The sequence below is a fragment of the Anabrus simplex genome, chromosome 2 (assembly GCF_040414725.1).
Source record: "Anabrus simplex isolate iqAnaSimp1 chromosome 2, ASM4041472v1, whole genome shotgun sequence".
In the NCBI taxonomy this organism is placed as follows: Eukaryota; Metazoa; Arthropoda; class Insecta; order Orthoptera; family Tettigoniidae; genus Anabrus; species Anabrus simplex.
Window position 1 is genome coordinate 930568051 of NC_090266.1, and position 23941 is coordinate 930591991.

General features: G+C 39.5%; 1 protein-coding gene across 2 annotated transcripts in view; it reads left to right on the forward strand.

Annotated features, from left to right (window-relative positions):
• Positions 1–23941, forward strand: part of LOC136863739 (uncharacterized) — a 357445-nt gene that overhangs the window by 81704 nt on the left and 251800 nt on the right. For both annotated transcript variants that reach the window (XM_068226336.1, XM_068226337.1), the window contains exons 2-3: positions 8406–8504; positions 9323–9468. In XM_068226336.1, the coding sequence (XP_068082437.1) occupies positions 8406–8504; positions 9323–9468 (245 nt within the window). The remainder of the gene's footprint in view (positions 1–8405; positions 8505–9322; positions 9469–23941) is intronic.

Here is a 23941-nt window from a genome sequence, read left to right on the forward strand (position 1 = left end):
TATGACAAACAGATTAGAGCAGATGTAGGATGCAGTAGTTACGTAGAAATGAAAAGGTTAGCACAGGATAGGGTGGCATGGAGGGCTGCATCAAACCAGTCTATGGACTGATGACTCAAACACAACGTTCACGAGAGGTTTGTGGGGTTCTACGACGTCTCAAAAGATAAAAGTGCCACTGGACTGTCAGCCGTAATATTGGATGTCTTACGAAAATGGGGCGTAGAAAAGAAGTTAATATGCCCGACTTACGACGGGGCTTCCGTAATGGCGGGTTCTAAAAAGGGTGTTCAAACTATCGTAAAGCAAGTTTGCCCACATGCAGTGTTTATACATTGCTATGCACATAAGCTTAATTTCATACTCTTGTATAGAGCAAAAGCTATAAAGAAAGTGCGTCTCGTTACTTATGATTTGACTGCCTTCCATACATATTTCAGCAAGTCATCAAAGAGAACTCAAGTCCTAAGAGATAAAGGCTTTAAACTTCCGCCGGCATGTACGACACGTTGGAACTTCCACTCCAGAGCAACACTAACAATAGCATCCCATTTCAAGGACTTGAAAGAAGCTTACACACATTGTTGATAAAGATGAAGAATGGGATGGCGAGCCTGTTAATGGTGCTATGGGACTGATAAGGAGATTAGATGACCCTAATTTCCTCTTCCTGTTGTGCTTCTTCAACAAGATATTTTGCTACACGGATCATTTATTCAAGGTGCTGCAAGCAAAATGCACATCTAATGTAAATATCTGCAACCATAAGATAAAGCAAACCATAAATAACTTAAACAATCTGAGAAATGAAAAACAGTGAATGAATGCATAGACACCAGCAAAGCTCTCAATACCGCAATGGCAACAGAATCATTTGTAGTGCCAACCCTCACAGCATTAGCATATGAAATAATTGATACCACCGTGGTACAGATGGAAATACGGTTCTGTGACTTTGAAAACTTCCATTTTGCAGAATTATTGGATGAGAATCAATTTAAGGCTTACAACACAAGTTTTCCCTCAATGAAAATGAAACAACTCCTGAAGATGTACCCTTTTTTCGAAAGTGAACAACAGACAAATGAACTTGTGAATGTGTACTCTGATGAAGCTAAACATCTACCTCCACAAATACTGCTAAAATATATGTTGGATAATGGTCTGGACAAGGTTTACGAACAAACAACACGTTTGTTGCCACATTTCCAGTGACAACATGTTCGAGTGAAAGAAGTATGAGTGCGCTAAAACGCATAAAAACCTTCCTGAGGAATTCAATGACAAACAGCAGACTACGTAATTTAAGTACACTTCCGATAGAGAAATCTCTATTGCACGAACTGTCAAATAATCAGAGCTTCAGGGACAGTGTCATTGATACATTTGCAGAGAGAAAGGAGCGCCGCATACACTTGCTTTATAAAAGAATTTAAGGTAAGCTTGAACAATATTCTTCGACTCCCCAAGTAATATAGCTAGCTTCGCCACTGCTGTCCATTACTTGTGGACAAAGATTACCGGTTTCCCGCATGTGTTGCTCAAGGCGACGAAAATCATTCCTATTGGGATGGCGGCTTTGAAGGTACCGTGCTGCATATGAGCACTAGCAGCAGCGGTTTGGTTATCGGATGCACCAAACGCTAAAAGCATATAGACATATTCGCAGTTTGTGTACTCCATCAGAAAGCTGCCCTACATGCACTTGACAGGACCAGTTATGGTTGTGCACCGAGTGGTTAGTCAACTCGTGCATTCAGTTGAACGGATCACACTGTCATGTGTTAGACTATTGTAATGTGACAACCGGATGTCTTCGATAACCCAGCAGTCTACTTGGTGAGCTGCAACGGTAGGTATGGTAGAGCGGGATGATGCAAGTGTCTCTATTACATTCTGTTGCACTGCAGGATGTGACAGTGTTGCCGGCTTCTCTTTTTAGACTTGTTTTCCAACAGCACCAGATCAAATTTGGCTATGGAAACTTTTGTCTTGCAATGGGATGAGGAATCGCATGCCGACCTCAAAGTGTGGCATTTTGTTTAGTCTGTATAACCTACTTCCTCTGTTACAAAAATAGTCAAAATTCCACTTAACCACGTGGTAAATACCTTGCGGACATGCCAATTAAGAATTGTTTACATTATTTCAAGATGGGTTATATAAACTTCTCCAATTGAGTATTTCTAATTCGTGTCTCCTAATTAAATTGCTCAATTATCTTTCGCATTATTAACTTACAAATTACATTATCACGTGACTTAAGATCAGTGTTGAATCTTAAAACAATACCCCTGTTTGACTAGAATTGAATTCCTTCATTCAAATTTTATTTCGGTGGTCACACTATCGTGTTATTGAATTAACATGAAATAATTTATTTCAATTATTTAATTACTAATTTCTTAGTCATGGCTTATGTAATCAGATTGTTTAGTCATTTATTTAATCATTAATTATTTAATTATTAATCATTGCCCATTTTATTCAGTCAGTGAGTATTTAATCATTGCTCATCATTGCCTTTGCCTTTAAAGCAGATGATCTTATTCATCTTAATTCAACCCCAATAAAAACTAAATTTTGTCGTTAAGTTAATGTAATTTCAATACACTTCATTAAACACTTCCATACAAACAACAAATCGACAAAAGGCAACACTGAAATCTTGATCATCGTGATGAACACCCGATGAACACATGACCAGATTAAAGCACAATGTTCACAATTAATATCAGAAAAATATAACTTCCACATTCACACATCATTCACACAATAGGTACACAAAATTTATCTAGATTACTAGCGAATGTACCCGTGCTTCGCTACGGTATTCTACATTGTATTCGAATATCGAAGTAAATAGTGTGCATGCAGTCAATAAGATTGTTTTAAAATTGCATATATCTTAGCGTTATCCGAGGAAGAGCATGGGGAGGTCCCCGTACGTTGTTTCCAATGTAAAGTGTTTGTTATGGATTTGTGACATAACGGCAGGCTCACTTGCCTACTGCCATTCACAATCTAGTTGGGAAGTTTACATTATAATTGCAGGCCCCATTGCCTACTACGCAGACAGAATCGATTTGGGGAGTTTTCGTTAAAATGGCAGCCCCCTTTCCTACTTCCAGGCAGATTAGTTTTTATTATAATGGCAGGCGATTATCCTACTATCACTCGAAATTGAGTTGTGCAGTTATCATTATAATGCCAGGCCTATTTTCCTACTTCCAGCCAGCTTACTGCCAGTCACACCAAGTTGGTGAGTTTCCATCAAAATAGCGGGCCACTATGCCTAATGCCGGTCACATTTTAGATGAAGACATTTCTTTATAATGGCGGGCACCCTTGCCTACTGCCAAACACAATCGGGTAGGGGAGTTTTAAACAAAACTGCATGCTCACTTGCCTTCTGCAAGTCAAATCGAGAAGTGAACTATTCATTACAATTGTAGACCTTCCTTACTAATGACAGTTACACAGGAGTTGGAGAAGGAACCCTTTCATACTGCCAGTCAAAGTCGGTGTGGGGAGTACTGATTACAATAGCAGACCCACCCTTTCTCGATCGCTAAAAATCGACATACGAAAGTATATGCGTGTTTACAATATTAGACCTTCATTTACAGATTAACTGCTACTAAACGTACGTCATATCGACAAAGGATTATACCATAAGACACGCCGGATTTAGTGGCCTAAATGGCTGGTCCTATGATATGTCATATTCTTGGGTCAGATTGAGTTAGAAACGTGGAACAGGGTAACGTTCTTGTAAGATTATCTCACATTACATTAATTTTCGGATAATTATGTGACAGCTACATACATAGCATTTGGCTCATATATGGCTACTGGGTGGGCCAATTTTCGTGAAGAGTTTGATGATTCTGTATTTCATATAAGTAATCGAAGGTATGAATTATGCATGTGAAAATTCCAAATTGACTTAACATCCATTAATAGAGAAAAATCAAACGTAAAAGGGATACAGATACGGCAAAAAGTCATAAGACCAAGGTTGCAGATCATTCCAAATTGAACGGAGATTGTGCAATCTGTTATGTGATAGGAATTTCCGAAGGTCTGCACCATCATTAAAATTGCCTGCATATTTCGATTTTCTTCGGGGATAAAAAGTGAAAAATTTAATGATCTTGGATGTTTTCGGTTCGTTACAGGCTAAAACGTATAATTTTGTCAAATTTCAATTATCTTCTTTTTCTTCTGGCAGATTATGCCGCAATCTGGATTTTGAGCGAGGCGGGTAAAAATTAGGACTTTCAGGAAACTAAACCAAAAATTATGCAGATGGTCATTATTACCCCTTAAACGGAAAGCTGTACGAAAATTTCGCCAAAATAGTCAGTGTAGAGGCACACAGTCGTTACGATTTGATTTATGTAGATAAGGAATCTGCTCCATGTAAAACACCTTTTTGGCTATGTCCGCAGGACTTAACCTGCAAAACTGACCATTCACGATATCTCCCTTATTAATCCTCCTGACGAAAAAATGCACATGAACAAAAGGTTTAGAGGTGGAATTCAATCACGTTTGGTCGATTTCCAGTCAGGTTGGTCTTGTTCTGTATGTATTGTGGAAGAGTAAAATCACCATTTCGGTTCCCTATAAACCGCCAGTCCATTCCGGAACATGAAATGTTATTTACGTTTAAAACCTACCTTTGGACAGGTGGATGCTAAATATGAATTTTGGTTCGAATGTCTTCAGTAGTTTTCAAGTTGTAAGGAATACGCTTTACACGCACCCGCTCGTGAGTTAAGTCCGATGGGACTTGTACAGAAAAACGGTCCGTTAATGATATCTCCCTTATTAATCCTCGTATCGAAATGATGCACATGAGAAAAAAGGTTTAGAAATTAATTTCAACCAAGGCAGGTAGATTTAAATTAACGTTGGTTGTGTATATTTTGTGGAAGTGCAAAATCACTGTTTCGGTTTCGTAAAAAACCCCAGTCAGTTCAGGGATTTAGAAACAATTTTTGCCCTAAAACATATCAAGGACAGGTGTATTCTAAATATGAGTATTGGTGGAAATACATCCAGTAGTTTGTAGCACTCGCGTACATACGGCGTAATTAAGGAAGAAAATAATACAGTTAAGAAAGTTGAAAGTAATAGAAAATGGATTATAACTGAGGACAATCGGATAACGACAAATATGTAAATGCCAAGTTAATGTATTGGAAAATCAAATGCCCCTCAATAAATTATGCTAGTGTAAGTTATGGATATAATAAAGCGGTAACAGGAGAAATTTAGGTCCATTGATTCCTAGGTAAACAAATACGATGACTAATGGTGTTATTACTTAATCTATTCGAAGGCGGTTATAACATCCAACGATATTCCGCCAATATCCCGCAGATAGGCCGATTGACGCCTCTCTTGCCTTCTACCTAAGGAACAACCACGAATTTAAAAGCATGATGAGGAAAATGGCAATACGTTACTTCCCTGCTGACATGCAGTCAGAGACGTTACCATGGTAACCTGTAGGTTCGTTGTCGGTTTGTCGGTCACTCAATGCAGAGCATGGTACCAGCAGAAAATTCTAAATTTCTCCGTCATGTAAAGAGTAAGGTAAATTATGAACATAATGAAAGTTGTTTATAATGAACAGACTTTTCACGTACGGTAAACGAAGTTTATAGAAAATCAATAGTATAAGAGAAAATGGAGGAAAACCATTCTGGTTTTCCTACAGTAGGGCCCACGAGAGTTGAAGTCTGACGTTTAGCGCCACCGGCGAGAAAAAGTTGACTAACGCTGCTCGAAAATGGCCTGTTGCTATGGCAACGATAACAGAGTTGCAACATTTTAGGACGCTATAATCACGTGGATTGGCTTGCTCTCAGTCACTTGTCGTTCATATTCTGACTGATTTCTTTTCTCGATGAAGTATCGTCTTCCTATTGTGTTTATTATACAGTAGTTTATTCCTGAATTGTACAGGTACCGTTAACAATCCGAGTTAAATAATAATAAACTATCAATGCGGGTAGTATTGTTCTATTCTGTGATTAACATGTGCATTTGTTGAGGTTATTGTCAGAAACTGATGATTTTGTTAGTGTTATGAAATCATTTATATATATCGATAATGTCGTGTTCTGTCTTAAATGCTGGAATTATTAACACTAGCTTAGGAACCGGTCAAGGGTAAATGAATTGTATTAGGCCTAGGCCTACCTGTTTTATTAAACACTCAGCCTGTCTGAAAGGGTGGTAGGCTGCAAATGGAGGTAACTATGACAACGCAGCGTACTTCGTAGTTACAGCTTTCGCCGCTCACCTGTCAGACTTCAACTCTCGTGGGCCCTACTTTATAAACCCCCCGTGTATTCAAAGATTTTAAAATGATATGCATATCGAAACCTTCCCCGGGATGAGTATACTCTAAATATGAAGTTTGGTTGAGATCTATCCAGCCGTTTCGACGTGATGGTGGAACAAACAGACAGACAAACAGACACGAACAATTTTATTTATATAGATTTACAATCAAATCCTGGGCATATATATATTATTGCATGATTGTTAGTCATGGTCAAGTCAGTGGAATCAAATAGATGAATTTCGGTTCGTTAAACATGCTCGACGTAACATGTGGTACGGAGTGAATTAGTTATCACTTTCACAGAATGTGCTATTCACGTACGATGATCAATTGGGATTAGACTACTATCCAAAGATCTGACAAAAAACAATCACCATCAGGTGGGTCATCTCAAATCGCTAACACCTGGTCGGTTAGCATCAATTTATTATCCTTACACATAAATGCGACTAAAACTTGCTCCAAAATACAATACACTGTGTTCCCAAGACAAAAGCTTTAAAATGACTAATTCTGTCCCATGGGATCACCAATATTCCAGGAAAATTCATGAAGTAGAGCACTCAAAATATCAAAGAACAATCTATTACTATTTATTGCTTACGACCATTAATTTAATGTTTAACCTGATCTCGTAACTTGCAAGCTATTATTATTATTATTATTATTATTATTATTATTATTATTATTATTATTATTATTATTATTATTATTATTAGGTCTATTAACAATCTTGAAAATGAGAAACCAGATGACACAATCTTAACTGCCGGACAATGCATAGATAAAACTCGATTCAACTCTAAAATGGACCCACATCCAATTCCATCTCATAGTACCTGTCACAATTGTAAGTTAAATTCAATATTAATCGTGAGGTCAATTATTTTTAAATATAACTTTAAATATAGGCATAAGATTGATAAATCATTCAGAAGAACTACATTAAACTACACTGAGAGTTCAAAATCTTGCTCAAACATCCAACTAGTCTACCTTGCCACTACTAAGATTGGAAGTGTGAAATATGTCTAAATACTGCAAAATTAATAGTTCTACTGGCTAAAGATAGATCTAGTATCTACACAGATGAGCAGATATTACAAAACATGATACTTAAATTTTAGGATGGGATTCGATCCCTGGCTGATGTAAACATTCCAGCACGTCAATCACGTTCACCCTCTCGATGCTAGAATCGCCTTACATGCTTAGCAATTCATGATGGCACGGAAGTTAATGTCCCACGATGAAAATGATATTCCTCTTGGCATTGCAGGGTGCATCTTGAAGTTGGCAACTGTATCCAGTGAATTGTAGACTTCTCCATGTGTGAGGTTGAAATTAGCTGTAACTGACACAAATGTTAAGAGTGCACGAACCAGACAAAACTCTACTGAAGTGTTGAATATCACACTTAACTTAGGTTCGATGCTTGTAAATACATCCACATGGCAATATTATCGTTAGTTAATAATCCAAATAGAGTGGGCTGATGTCCATAAAATGAGTCGCAGAATAACTTAGTCTGAGCAGAAAATCAGCTAGCAGAAAAAAGCAGAGACTTGATGTGAGCTTGACGTTTTATAGCCTCCGGCTTGGTGTTTTTATTGTAGCAGGTTATTCGTTCGCACTGGGCTACATTTATTGGCTAGGAATATTCCAGAACTTGTGGAAAGCAATCGTGCATGTACAGGCGTGGAGCTTACCCTTCAGAAATCCAGTCTGTCGTGTGACTCGCACTGCTTCGATCGAAAGGTGTGCTGGCCCATCAATACTTTGCCTTGCTGAAACTTGTCAAGCCAGTTATTACACGCTGGACTAGCTCGCCAATAATAAATCTAGCCCTTGACTTTCAATAAAATAACTAATGCGGGCTCTTAAATATATGCTTATTCACCAAATTTGCCGGGGAGAGTATCAAATGTCGCCTAACTCAGTGCCACAGTGCTGCACTGTTCTGTGGACCAGTAAATGAAATATACATAATTCTTCCTACATGATTTACTTTCCCATATTTTTACTAGCTGATGTGTTTCAGTTGGTGTAAGCTCTCAGAGCCTGGAACAGCAGGAAGATCTAGTTCCACTTCAATGCATCTTGCTGGAAAACATGCCGGAAGGCTGCACTAATGTTACAGGTAAGTGTATGACATATCTTAAAGAATGTAGAATGTTCAAAATGCCACATGTGGCAAGATGTAAAAATAACTTTTACATTTGTTTTACTCATCACCACAAAGAATTCGTTTTAACTTTTTTCAATGTTAACTTTGTCTTCCTTCCACCTCATTTTCTTCTGTTGTGAAACATGCCCTCCTCCATGCAGCAAAAGAATTTCATGCTACACTATACTTGGAAAATGAGTATTGAATTTTCTAAGGTGTACCTAAAGTTATATTCCAATTCCTGATATTTGAAGGAGATTGAATTGATTTCATGACATGAACATAAAAGAGAAATCGCAAACCCTATTTTCAGTATTAGAGAGATTGAAGCTGCCACTCTGACATTTATGCTCTTTTCCTTTGTCTTGCTTGAGCTAGGACCTGGAAAGTTTCAGCAGTTTACTTCTAGTGCTATGAAGTGCATGCAGCTCCTGTAAATATTTTTAAATTTTTATACTTCATGAATATATTGGGACAGTAGAATTATCAGGGATTCATTTTTCAGATTTAAATGAAAAATGAAATAATTTCTTCATCCTGAAATCTGGTTGTAGTCTAAAAATTGGCATTGCAGAAGTACACTTGATATGTAGAGGGTGGGTGTTAAAAATACAGGATATAATATTAAAAAGTGCAAAGAGTAGCCCTAATTATTTTTGAACAAAGCCAGAATTACAAAGCAAAGTATTTGACAATTGACTTGATTCCCTCCAAACACAGCCTCCATGACCTTTAAAGCTTGTTACGGTCAGTAATTAAGGATTTCCTTCATTAATTTTTTCATTTTCCAGTTGCTGACTCTATCCCAGAAAGACTAAAGGAACTGTACTTTGGTATAAGTGATGAAACCAAGAAACAATTCAAACATGGAAATCTAGCACAACTCTCGGAAAGTCAACTACTAGAGATTCCTCTTCAGCTGATTTACTTGATTCCTGTAAGTACTAGTACTGGATCACAGACCATTTGCTTAACAAAATGGGGTGTGTGTCAAATATCTTAAAACTGAGGAATATTTGTGAAGTGCCTGGCAGGTATTTTGTAAACAGGCATAAAGGATTTACCAAGAGGTGGTAAGGCATGTTTTAGCTACCCATAGACTCTTTCACTACAGGTAAGCAGTTGGAGTTATGCATGTAACAGCATACTGTTGTGGCAGTGCATTAACTCTGACTCTGAAGTACTTTTTAAATTTAATTGTATGTACTGTGGTACATCCTCAGTCCTGAGGGTAGGTTTGAATTTTAATTTTGTTTTTATACTTATTCTGGTGCTAAATGTGTGCCAGGCTGAGTGGCTCAGACGGTTAAGGCGCTGGCCTTCTGACCCCAACTTGGCAGGTTCGAACCTGGCTCAATCCGGTGGTATTTGAAGGTGCTCAATTATGTCAGCCTTGTGTCATTAGATTTACTGGCACGTAAAAACTCCTGCGGGACTGAATTACGGCACCTCGGCGTCTCCGAAAACCGTAAAATAGTAGTTAGTGGGACGTAAAACAAATAACATTATTGCTAAATAATGTTCATAATACTAGGAAAATGATGAAGATCTTTGACCAAATCTTCATTTGAAAATTTACTGTATTCTGCAGGGGACATTAGGTCTTAATAAAAATCTAGTGTTCTTACATAATTATATTTTTCATTGACATGTGAGCTTTATTTAGAAGGGAATTGAGGGAGAAAATAATTTAAACACTTTTCTTAAAATTCAAAGTATTGTCTGTATTTTTGTGTTATGAATATAGCCTTGGTGTATTGAAGTCCATTTTCTTAGCACTTCACAACCTGTCATAACACACTCTTGAACTCTAAATTACTGCTTCTTACATTTACAATTCATGAAACAACTTAAAGCACTGTCTTCTTGCGTACAGAGATAGACGGCACAAGTTGAAAATTTTATTCTTGCAGAGTTGGCTTTACAACCTGGCATTCTGCATCTGTTTTTGGATCATAGTGTAGGGATCTCTGGAGGACGCAAGACTTCCTTTGTCCTCAGGTGATGAAGGTAGTGGTGTCCTTGCGTTGTACCTCATTTTCTTGGGAGAAGGTTCACTGGGCTCATTCTGGTGTATCATGTTAATCAGCTGATTTACATATTAATCTGCAAATTCCATTTGAAAACACAACTAGTAGAGTACATCTTTTTTTGGAGTTTTCAAGGCAAGTTGGAATCTATCAAACTTGTTGCTATCACAAAATCAAACTGCATCATTCTGATGGTCCTTTTTCTAGTTCTTGCAAAAATTCTGTAATAACTAATTATCCTGTCCAAGAGGTCAATTCCTCCCATGAAAGCATAATTTTTCACAGCAACAAAGATTTATTAGAATATATTCTTCTTGGACCACAGACGGCAAACATCTTGCAGATCCTTTCCTTCAACGGAGGATGCTAATATAACTGGCTTGTTATCAAACCATTTTAAAATGCAAATTTGGCCATCATTTCTCACTTTCTCATCTACAGAACCTCAACAGTCTTTTCAATTCTGCATCAGACTTGAAACTGATGTTTGAAGGGATCTGGGACTTGTGTCCCTGTTGCTTGACATTGAGCCTTGCAATGGAGAACATCTGTTAATTGAACTGATGTAAAATATCAATCCATATACAAAGTACAACCTGCAGGCATATGTTTAGCCAGCCTCGCTACTACTCTTCCACCAAGATCTAAATTATTAATGTCCGGACCGTTATCAGTGATTTGGTGTACCGTGTCCTGCATAAACAAAAAATCCAGTGGTAGACCATCCTGGGCAGTTGCTATGAAACATTCCAGACCACATGGGTTTGGCTTCCCTTTCACATACTACCTTGCAGGTGCATGGCCGTAGAGGGGAATCGATCATCTGTTCATCGATGGCAACATTAAATGTTTCATTTTAGAAACATGCCGCTTCAATGTATTTAAGAGGAGGTCTCGCTTTCCAAAATTTATCTTCAGCCCATTCATTGACAAACAAGTAAATCATTCCTTAATTTTAAATTTCTCCTAATCAAGAAGTATCTATCCCTCGACATGTTATCAGCAATTTCAGGAACTTTAGTTTTCCGGGCCAAGTTGTTTCTGTTAGACCTAAGTTCCTGCCGGTGTGTCTTAGATATCTCTGGTTTGTGTGTTGTGCTAAGTGTTTTTATGAGTTCATCTGGAAAGTATTTATTGTAGTAGTCCTGTGGCTGTAATTCTATGGCGATAACAGCATAGTCTTCAGTACGAGGAGCTGGGGGTAAAGGATTGAATGCACCTGATGCCACATTCTTCCAGTAAGTTATTCTAGATGCTCTAGTATCTGTAGCTGGAGATAGTCTGTCGGAGAAGGTGATTCTTGTGGAAATGTTGGTTTCCTTCCTGAGGTCCTGAGGAATGAAGGACAAGAATTTGACGTGTCAGGACCTATCCAAAATGAATCCTTCGATAGTGAACTATGTGTGGTAGTTCGGGTTATGGAAAGGATAGATGTTTCAGGTTTGAGAAGAATCTAGATCTTAACTTTTGTCAGAGGGTTATAGTGTCATACTGAGGAATAGAAGCTGGATCTATTATATCCTAGTCATCGGAAAATAGATCAGACATCTCCATTCAGGTTTTCCATCACACTCACTGAAGTGTGGGTCGTCTGCAAAGTAAAGCAAGACTGTCAATTTTTTATAGCAGTTTGAAATTTCAATAATACTATTACCGTATTTACTAGAATAATGCCCACATGCTCATTTTAGGAAGGCTCATTTTGAAAAAAAAAAGAAATGAAGTAACTCTTTCAATCAGGAGTAACGTAGGCATAAACACACATTTCGTATCACTCTGTGAGGTCCACGTGGTCTTGACGCAAATATGAACAGGTAAATTTACGGATATAGCTGCTTTGCCTGAGATAAAAATACATTATCACTGCTATGGAATATATTTTCCCTTAAAATGAGCAAGTAGGCCTACTTACATGACAGGTATTTCATTATGATACAGATGTTGCTTCCCATAGGGAATCTGAAATATTTGTCCCGAATGAGTAAATTTTTAATACCATTCGGGACAAATATTTCAGATTCCCTATGGAAATAAACATCTGTATCATCTGATGGCCAAGCAGGCATCAATTTTTAGTAGTGAAACTAAGTCTCTCATGGTGCATTGGCACTGCCGGTGGCTTCAAGTAGCCTATGCAGTGGCCTCCACAGTATGCACTAGCCACGCATCTTGGTAGGTGTGCTAGGTACCAACTGACGAGCCCAGCCTATCACATGGGGGTGAAACGCTGGCGACCAGGAATGAGTTAGCTGGAAAATTTATAATGTCCAATAACGGACCATTTATATTGGTATTAGGTATTTCATTAATCTGAACTTGCAATAGGCTAGATTCCCTGTAGATGGCAAGATTCGTTCTCTTGTATCACTAGAATCCTCTCCTAAATTAAGTTAATCACACTCCACGTCTGAAACTTCTCGCATGTGGTCTCTTTTTACTGGACAGTAACAGGACCTGTGGTGGATAATTCTTTTCGTGCAATGTAAACACTTGAAATACACACAGACGATCTGATGGTAGTTTTGCGATACAGTAAAACCTTGTTAATTCGATGTTTCTGTAATACAGAAATCGCACTTCCAATTACGTGATTTCAAATTAACAGCCATCTTGTATTTCAGAAATGCCAACCCTTGCCAGTTCTTGTAGATTCTGCTTTTCTGCGTCCTGCCTGCTACGTGATATTGTGGCGTTCCTTAAAACGCTGAATACAAAAGAATTAAGATTTCACTCTATTTTCAATTATAGACACTATAAACACACCAAAGAGAGTGAAAGTACGGAAAGCTACCCCTGCACATTCCGGAAGATGCGTTCTATAGTGACGCGGTGAAAGTTTGAATTTCAATTACTCTGTAAAATACGGTACTATTTTAAAAAAAATTTTAAGTCAGTTTAAACTTAAGTCTGGATTGTTTTCCATTTAAATATGACATATGGGGACAGTTTTCAATCTACAGTTGCACAAAGCATCACTGTACACTCAGCAATCGAAATCTAGGTGAGCCAGGAGCATGTAGGCAACCTTGACGCAAATAAAACCTGTACTCCAATTTCGTGCCTCACATTTTTAAAAAAAATATGCGGGGATTATTTGCGTAAAGTGATAATATAATAAAGCAATTTTAATATAACCATTATAAAATAAGGGGATTAAGTATAGTTAATTTGCAAATAAGCACAAAATGCTGCTCATATTCAGAATGTAAAGGAGTAATGTATCAAACATAACAGTACTAATAATACTGGGATTTTGCCTCTGTAACTTCAGTCATGCCTATTATTATTATTATTATTATTATTATTATTATTATTATTATTATTATTATTATTATTGCTGTTGATGGAATTATTGTTGCCTATGACGACGTATTGTTCTATGTATGTTATTGGTGAGTACCAAATGATCAAACGCACAACTTCCATTCATGAAAGTTAAAGCATACTAGCTTATGGCATAATGTCTCCTACAGGATATACTAGAAAAGTCAAGGTCTCTAACCTAGAGGATAAGACTAACACAAGTAACATGGTGTTCGGAACTATCAGTATCTTAGGTTAAATAATTGGTGGAAATCAGAACCTACTTAATCCGGTCCTCTTGTACCATGAGGTGTCGAGGATACGAGAGATCTCCATCTACTCCTATCTCCGGTAATGGCAACGGCCTCTCGTACAGTGTCCCCTCTCCTGCAGTGCTTCTCTAATCCCCTCCTCCCATGTCTTCCGTGGTCTTCCTCGAGCCTTCCTTCCACTCTCACCTCCCCCATTAACCTCGGCAAGCGGTCTGTCGACATTCGGTGGACATGGCCAAACCATCTCGATTGATATTCTTGGATGGTTTTCTCCAGTGGCTTCGTATTCAATACTTTCCTGATGGCTGTATTCCTGATCCTGTCTATCCTGGTTTTGTCCTCTACTTTCTGGAGGTACCTCATCTCTGCTGCCTGGATTCTGCTCTTGGTTCTTTCTGTTAGCACCCAGGATTTGCAGCCATAGGTCAATGTGGGAATAAAGGTGGATTTGTAAACGGCTAATTTTGTGCCCTTTGAGATCTCCTTGTTTAGGAAGTTTGTTCAGATGGCATTAAACAAGCGCCCTGCTGTTCCTATTTCTGTTATTTCCTCCATCTTCCCGTCTGAGCTGATGATTGAGCCAGGATACTTTAACTTGGTGACTTGCTCTAATGGTTTACTATCGACCATGATACAGTGCCTTGCCTCATTCCTGCTGATAACCATAGTCTTTGTCTTATTCACATTCACCTCCATACCTTTTTCCTTAAGCTCTTCCACCCTTACATTGATGTTGTGCTGCAGGTTTTATTCACCGGAGGCAACAACAATCAGGTAATCAGCAAATGCCAGGTCAAATCATACTGGCCGCAAGAGATAATTTCCAACAGTCAATTTCTTGATTCTCTCATGACACAGCTTCATAATATGATCGAGGTATACGATGAAAAGAAGAGAGCTAAGACTGCAGCCTTGCCGAACTCCTTGTCTCGTAGTGAACTCTGCTGACCTCATATTTCCTGTCCGCACGTAATTCCGACAGTTCTTATACAGACTCATGATTGAACTGCAAAGCGACTTGCTAACTCCATACTCCTTTAGGACTTTTCCGAGTTTGGACCTCGGGACTCCGTCAAATGCCTGTTTCAGGTCAATAAAGGCAGCATGAAGGGTCTTGTTCTTCTCCAGTAGCTTTTCACTGGCCATCCTAACAGTAAATGAGATCTTGCATGCTTCTATTTGGGCGGAAGCCACACTGGGCTTCTTAAAGTTTAGCCTCTACCTCCTTTCTTAATCTAGTCTCCAGGATCTTTGAGAAGACCTTCCCAGGCACTGATAACAATATGCCACGATGATTACTGCACTCTCGATTGTCTCCTTTCTTAAAGATGGGGATGATGACTGCTACCTCCCAATCTCTAGGTACCTTTTTTGTTCTCCAGGCCCCCACTTTAATCTTGGGAAAGAAAGCAGAAAACTTTCTATTAAAGTTCTTAATCATTTCTGGGGCGATTCCATCATGTCCTTGGGTCTTCCCATTCTTGAGTTGTTTAATAGCCAACTGCATTTCATTTATCCTTAAGTCCTCTCCCTCTTGTTCTTCTCCTCCCCCCGTCTCCTCTCTTTCCTCACTTGACCATGGGCTGTCTTCATTCTGATTTCCATTCAGTAAATCATTAAAATATTCTTTCCATCTCTCCATTACTTTGTCTTCTGTTAAGATTTTACCTTATCTTTTATAAACTTTAGAGGGCATTGTTTTTCCTTTCTCATGTTATTCAGTGCTCTAGAGGACACCTTCTGGTTCTCTTTATAATTTTTCTCCATTCTTTGTCCGAATTCTTCCCAAGACTTGTCTTTTTGCTGTTTTCACTAGATCTTTAACCTTTCTTTATTTCTTATACATCTCATCGTCCTCAGCATCCTTGCTTCTTAAGTATTTCCTCCATATTTCCTTTTTCTTTCTTCTTCCTTGATATCATTTCACCAGCTTCTTTTCTTGTACTCCCCCACCTTTGTTGTTCCACATACTTAACTCGCCACTTCTAGTAGTATCTTGAGCATGTTCCACTTTCCCTCCAGGTCAATTTCCTCGATCCTCTCCTCTATCCTCTGACACCACTCCTCCACTTCCTGTGTGAACTGCTCCTGTACCTCCCTGTTCTCTCTTAACTTGTACACCTTAATCTTTTCTTGCTTCTTGTTCATAGGTTGTTTCCTTTTTACCTTTGCTGTTTCCATTATCAAGAGAAAATGGTCGCGTCCTATTTCGTAGCCACGGTATACTCAACAATCTGTCACCTTCTGGAGGTGATATCTCTTCACTAACACATAATCTATGATGGAGCGCTCATCTCGGCTGGGTTCCTCCCTCGTATACATATGTATCATCTTGTGTGGGAACATGGTGTCCACTGCGACGAGATTATTGGCAACACAGAAATCAACAATCCTCTCACCGTTGTTGTTAACCACATGCTCAACATGCCGGCCAACAGCTCCGCCACTTCCCTCTGGCTGGTTTCCTACTCTGCCCTTGAGATATCCTAATACAATGATTTCCCCTCGAGTGTCATCCACCACATTCTGGAGCTCTTCGTGGAACCTATCCTCCTTTCTTACATTGTCATTCACTCCGTAAACCACAATAAACGTCATCGGCTCTGTCTCAGTATCTAATCGTATGCTGACCGTTAAAATTCTGTGTGGAATTTCCATTTCTGAATCTTGTTCTACAAGTTCTTGTGGATCAGTAGTGCTACTCCTGATTTGGCCCTTAGTCTGATGCTAACTCCACTATAAATGAATACATGATCATTCACCATTGTATCCACCGCTTGACCTTTCCTTTTTGTCTCTGTCAGTGCCAGCACTACAAGTCTTGCTCTCTCGAATTCTGCCACTAGTTCATTCTCCTTTCCAGCTAATCCTCTTATATTCCATGTTCCAAATCTCATAATCCTTTTTCTTCGCCATGTTGCCAGCGGGTTCAGCAGTCCGGTGTATCTCGTTTTGACTTTTGATGGAAGTTATATTGGGCATGTGAGATATGGGCCCACAGTGCCTATAGGGCAGTGAGTGGGCTGCCCTCTTTTGGCCTCTGCCCCTGCCATGCTGCGATTTCAGGACTGATGGTGTTCTCATTCCCTACTCCCCGAGACAAAGATTTTCTTCCTTCAGGACCTACAGCTGAAGGTCCGTCATTTAGTCTGGCCCCTCACCCTCGACCTTACCGGCAAGGGTGACCCTGCCAGGAGCCGAAGCTCCCGCCGGCATCACTCTTGGGATCACCGAGGCACGCAAGCCTCCCCACCACGTCAAGGTACCAGACCGTGGGGAGGGGAAATCAGAACTTATCAACAGAAATTGCCAACAAAATAATTACATACCAGCACAAACTTCTGCTCCATCCTTCCTCCTAGAAATCTCCATTTTCAAACAGTTGGCATCACTTCGTCAGTACCTCCAGGATGTCCAACTCTCAGAAAATAGTGCCAACTATTATCATACAGTAATACAAAACTATAATTCTTTGGTCTACTGCTAATTTCGAAAGTACATTGTTAGTGTCTCCTATAGGAGATATCAAAACTGGGGAGGATATAAATAGTAAATTCTTGATTGTGCATTTATCTTGCACAATAAGACACAAAAAAAGTGTTAGAGGTTTTGCAACAGATTGAATTGATTTCATGACATAAAATGGAAAGAGAAATTTCGAACACTTTTCAGTTTGATAGAGATTGAAGCTGCCACTCTCACTGAAATCCTGTAGGATGAACTTGTGCAAATGCCATCGAAGGAAACTGATACAGAGCCTGTTACAGTCTGAGTGATAATGTAGCTGAAGACCATGTCACCAAAGTGTCGTCCTATTTGCAAACAGTCCCATTTCCAATCACTTGGAATAAAAGAAGTGTTATGCATTGCCCCATTTGCGATCACTCAACAGTGAGAATGACTTGCTTAAACACTCCAGCTTCTGCGAGGGAATTCCATACTGAAGGACTCGTAAAAGGTGACAGCCCTCGAGTAACTGAAACTAGGCCTATGTGCTAGCGTTCTGATATTGAAACTCATTCACTTAATTGTGCTTGCTGTTGCGTAGGATGCATTAATATCTGGACAGACCAAACAGCACCCATGTCCCTTTTATTCTGCATTGCCAGATGGTAGTGTTCATAAAGGTGATCAAATGAGTTTTAAAAATTAGGAGAAAAGCAGTGTACTAGAACTGCTGAATTTTACTGGTGGAATTAAAAAAACAAAACTTGTTCTGTAACACTGCTTCCTTAGCAGTGCGATGCTTCTTGAAGAAATTGTAGCTTGTTCCAAACTTAGCAGAAAACTTTATTTTCCCCATAAGGCCTATACAGTAGGGAACACCATTAAATGAATGCAACTGAGCTCGATAGCTGCAGTCGCTTAAGTGCGGCCAGTATTCAGGAGATAGTAGGTTTGAACCCACTGTCGGCAGCCCTAAAAATGGTTTTGCGTGGTTTCCCATTTTCACACCAGGCAAATGCTGGGGCTGTACCTTAAGGCAATGGCCGCTTCCTTCCCACTCCTAGCCCTTTCCTGTCCTGTCGTCGCCATAAGACCTACCATACTCATCGCACATATTTTCAATTTGCAATATATTAGACTGCAGGCTTTTGGCACAGTCTGCCATTAAAACCAAGTCGTCAGCATAGGCCAGACTGCTTACTACATTTCCACCTAACTGAATCCCTCCCTGCCATTTTATACCTTTCAGCAGATGATGATCCATGAAAACTATGAACAGCAAAGGTGAAAAGATTACAGCCTTTTCTAACCCCTGTAAGTACCCTGAACCAAGAACTTTCTACCATCAGTTCTCACTGAAGCCCACTTGTGAACATAAATGCCTTTGATTTTTATAATCTACCTTTAATTCCATAGTCCCCCCCCAGTATGGCGAACATCTCCCTCGGTACCCTGTCATATGCCTTCTCTAGACCTACGAAACACAAACTGCCAATTCATCTTGTAGCATTTTTCAATTACCTGCTGCATACTGAATATCTGATCCTGACAGCCCCTCTGTGGTCTGAAACCACACTGGTTTTCATCGAAATTCCTCTCAACCACCCCTCAAAGATGCCAGTGAATACTTTGCCTGGTACACTAATCAATGAGATACCTCAAATTATTGCAATCCTTCCTGTTCCCTTGCTTATAGATATGTGCAATTACTGCTTTTGTCCAATCTAATGGTACCTTACCAACACTCCACGCTAATATTCTATGAAGCCATTTCATCCCTGCCTTCCCACTATACTTCACAATTGCAGGTCTAATTTCATCTATTCCTGCTGCTTTATGCCAATGGAGTTTATTTACCATCCTTTCCACTTCCTCAAGCATAATTTCATAAAAATAATTTTCCTCCTCCCCATGAGCTTGGCTGTTCGCAACACCACCAGGAAGATTTCCTTTTACGTTGAGATAATGTTCAAAATATTCCCTCCACCTCACCAGTGATTCCCTGGGATCTATTATGAGTTCACCTGAATTACTCAAAACACTGTTCATTTCCTTTTTCCCTCCCTTCCTAAGATTCTTCATTTCTGTCCAGAAAGGTTTCACTGCTGCTTGACCTAGCCTTTCCAGGTTATTACCAAAATCTTCCAAATAATTTTTGGATTCAGCAACTATTAGTTTCGCTCTTTCACCTACGTAAAATTCGCTGCCTGCCTTGGCCCTTGTTTGGAGCCCTTTCTGATAAGCCTTCTTTTGCAGTTTACAAGCTGCTCTCACTTCATCATTCCACCAAGATGTTTGCCTTTTTCCATCTTTACACACAGTTGTTCCTAGGCATTCCCTTGCTGTTTCTACGACAGCATCCCTGTATGCCACCCATTCTCTTCCTATATCTTGAACCTGCTGACTGTCTATTCGAAATTTCTCACTAATCATATCCATGTTCTTCTAATTTCCTCATACTTTCTACCCTTATTCGTTTGCAGACAGATTTCACTTTCTCTACCCTAGGCCTAGAGATTCTTAGTTCACTACAGATCAGATAGTGGTCTGTATCATCGAAAAATCCCTGGAAAACTCGTACATAACAGATTTCTGAATTTGAAGTTGGTTAAGATAGTCTATCATGGATCTGGTACCCCTAGCCTCCCATGTGTAGCGGTGAACAGCTTTATGCTTGAAGAATGTATTCGTAACTGCTAAACCCATACTAGCACAGAAGTCCAGCAAATGCTTTCCATTCCTATTAGCTTCCATATCTTCCCCACATTTACCAATCACCCTTTCATATCCTTCAGTTCTATTTCCATCTCTCACATTGAAATCGCCCATTAGCACTATCCTATCCTTGTTGTTGACCCTGACCACGATTTCACTCAATGCTTCATAAAACTTGTCAACTTCATTCTTACCTGCACCCTCGCATGGTGAATACACTGGGACAATTGTCCTAATTCCTCCAACTGCCAAATCTACCCACATCATTCGCTCATTTAAGTGCCTAACAGAAACTATGTTGTGTGCAATGGTATTCCTGATAGAGCTCCAGACTCTGCCCTTCCCTTTCTGACACCTGTCAAGTACACTTTATAGTCTATCTCTTCCTTGTTATCTCCCCTTACCCAAATATCACTTACTCCTAGCACATCCAGATGCATCCTCTTTGCTGACTCAGCCAGTTCTGCTTTCTTCCATCGGCCCCATTAATATCGATAGCTCCCCATCAAATTATATTTAGTTCGCCAAGTTGTTTCCAAGGAGTCCCTCGCCTGTCAAATGGGAGTGGGACTCGGTTACTCCCATAGGTCCGAGGCTTGCTTAAAATGTTCTGAGCTCGGTAAATCCATGAAGCAGGATGCTACTTACACATAGTCAAAGTGAGGATCCCTCCTTTAACGGGTTATGGACCACCGGTGGATTGTATAGTCCTAGCCGCCTGAGCACAAGTTGGCCATGACTCGGAATATGTCAGAGATGCCCACTCCCATTCCATAGCCGCTGGTATCCCGACACTCGGGACCACTCAACCGTTGCCCATGGTTCACGAACTAGGACGTGACTACAGTAACCCTCGCCATTAATTCCTCCTCTGTATTCTTGCATCAGCTGTGAATCATGTATAAACTCTTTAAGTTCCAGTTGTACATTCTGGGATGCATCATCTGTTTGAACAATAAATTGTATGAAAAAGAGCTGAAACTTTCCTTTCATATCAAGGTTCTGAACCCTCCCATCAAACCAGCCAATGAGAGCTTCAAATCTTCGTATATCTTTGCAGTTCAAACTTGGTGCAGATGTTAAAGGATCCCATACTTGGAAAATGTGCCGTGAGATTTGTTTCTTCCACAAAGCTAATTTCATTTTGAAGGCTTCTATGGCCTCATTCATGTCAGTTTTCAAATTATTTTCCTGTAAAATTGTCAATTTAAGACATTAAGTATGGTAATATCCACTAAAAATGGAGTCGCTAATCTACTTATGGAGCTGAGAAAATTCCTTGCCCTTCTGATCTAAAAAAAAATCAGCAATATGGTTTCTGTATTCAAAAATGTTAGTTTTTCCCATATTTAACTGCCATACTTCTCAGTAGTATGAGATATGATTGTGCAATCTCTTTACATTCATACATATCTAGAAGGTTAGTAAACTGAAATGTCAGACTCGTCTGAATTGTCGGTGTACTGGCCTTCCGTTGAGGGTCCCGGGTTCGATTCCCAGCTGGGTCAGGGATTTTAACCTTCATTGGTTAATTCCAATGGCCCGGGGGCTGTGTGTTTGTGCTGTCCCCAACATCCCTGCAGCTCACACCACACACTATCCTCCATCACAATAACACTGTTACCTACCCATGGCAGGTGCCACCCACCCTCATCGGAGGGTCTGCCTTGCAAGGGCTGCACCTGGCTAGAAATAGCCACATGAAATTAAAATTAAGTAAACTGCAATGGGACAGCCCATGATTCTTAATGCAGTTTAAAACCTTTATTACTAAGTTCATCATGTGCTTCACTGATTTTGTGCCAAGAGCCTGTTGGTGGATTAAGCAGAATGTAATTGTTCCATAACTGCTATTCACTAACATTTTGAAGTTAAGCCGAACAAAATCAGACTTTGCTCCTATCTTGGCAGGAGCACTGTCGGTCGCTATCAATATAAGTTCATCCCAGGATACACCAGCCATTAGAGTTGGCCTTGCAGTTAGGGGCGCATGGCTGTGAGCTTCCATCCGGGAGATAGTGGATTTGAATCCCACTGTCAGCAGCCGTGAAGATGGTTTTGTGGTTTCCCATTTTCACACCAGGCAAATGCTGGGGCTGTACCTTAAGGCCACAGACACTTTAACGCCTAGGCCTTTCCTATCCCATTGTCACCATAAAACCTATCTGTGTCGGTGCGACGTAAAGCCATTAGCAAAAAAAAAAAAAAAACACAAAGGTCCTCAACAGACAGCACAACATTCAATGTCTTGTCTAGCTGTGGTGTTTCTTAGATGAATAAAGTCTAACTCCTGTTAATTCCAAACAGGTGTCTACACCATGAATGAATACAGCAAACTTTGCAATATCTGCAACATCTGCAACATCCTTGCACTTGTCAACTGCTAATGAAAATGCTCCAAATTTCCTGCTAACATCGCTAGACTGAAAAGCTGGGTCACCTGCAAGCTCTTTAATTCTCGTTGCCATGATATTTCACAATACATGGATTGATTTATAGCTTTCTATACTGCTAGGTGACAATATTTGTACCACAACCACAATACTCTTTAACAAACTGCCTCTAAAGGGATAAGTACTTGCTGCAATTTTATGGGAAAGTTCATATGTAACCTACAGTAATGGCTCATTAGAAATCTTGCAGATATTGTTTACCCCAGCCTGTGAAATATAGAAATGCCAAATAGAAATAGAAATACTGTTAGTAAGTGGATGTGTAAATACCAATAACAAACTCCTCTGTTCTGTTGTTGCACCTAACTTTTCAGCGTAAATGAAGTGTCTCTAGTGAGCTAACAGATTTCTGAATGTAAAAAAGTAGATATTTGGAACTTCAACTACCATTGTTTGTAAATTAGTTTAGTGTTTTCTTAACTACATTATAAACACACATCACACAAGTAGTTCTATTAGTTTCAGCCTCTCATCAACAGTAATACCATTGTACTGTTGTGGATTGCATTGTCCTTTTGTTGAAAGTAGCACGAAGAGATCTGGTTTAATTCCTGCTGTACTGTCGGTTCAACTCCCAGCCTGGAGAATCGTTCTGCACACAGCAGTGAGAGGTCTTTTTTATGCCGTGCAATGTTTCGCAGCGGGCACAGTTTGACATGCCTACTATATACTGAACCCTTGAAATTACCGTTCCATCGTTGATATTCTGCTTCGGTAGAGCAATATCGTACTCTTGGATCTTGGGGTCGTTAAAAGTTGTTCTATCACTTCATCGACCAAACAGGGTTCAGAGGAGAGCAGAACTAATTCAAATAAGGAGCAAAAAATGGGCTTAATAAAATATTTACTCAGTGTAAATAATTTATTTTGTAAATATTATAGGCAAGAGAAGTCATTTTAACTTTTCCATGTGTTTTAAAATGGTCACAATGCATAACATGAATGGTAAATGTTATATGTTTACATTGTTTATTATTGTATTCCAAAGAATGAAAATGTAGTGTTACATTCGTGGACAGCAAAAAGCAGAAAATAATTTTTTTTAAACCTGGAAGTCGGGCAACTCATCCAAATGAGAACAGAGTTAATCCATATGATCTGTGGAAAATCTGATCTTCAACAAGTAGGCTTCTAGATTTAAAAGATTATCCACCAGTCGACTATCCTGTCGGATATTCGAACATCCCCCG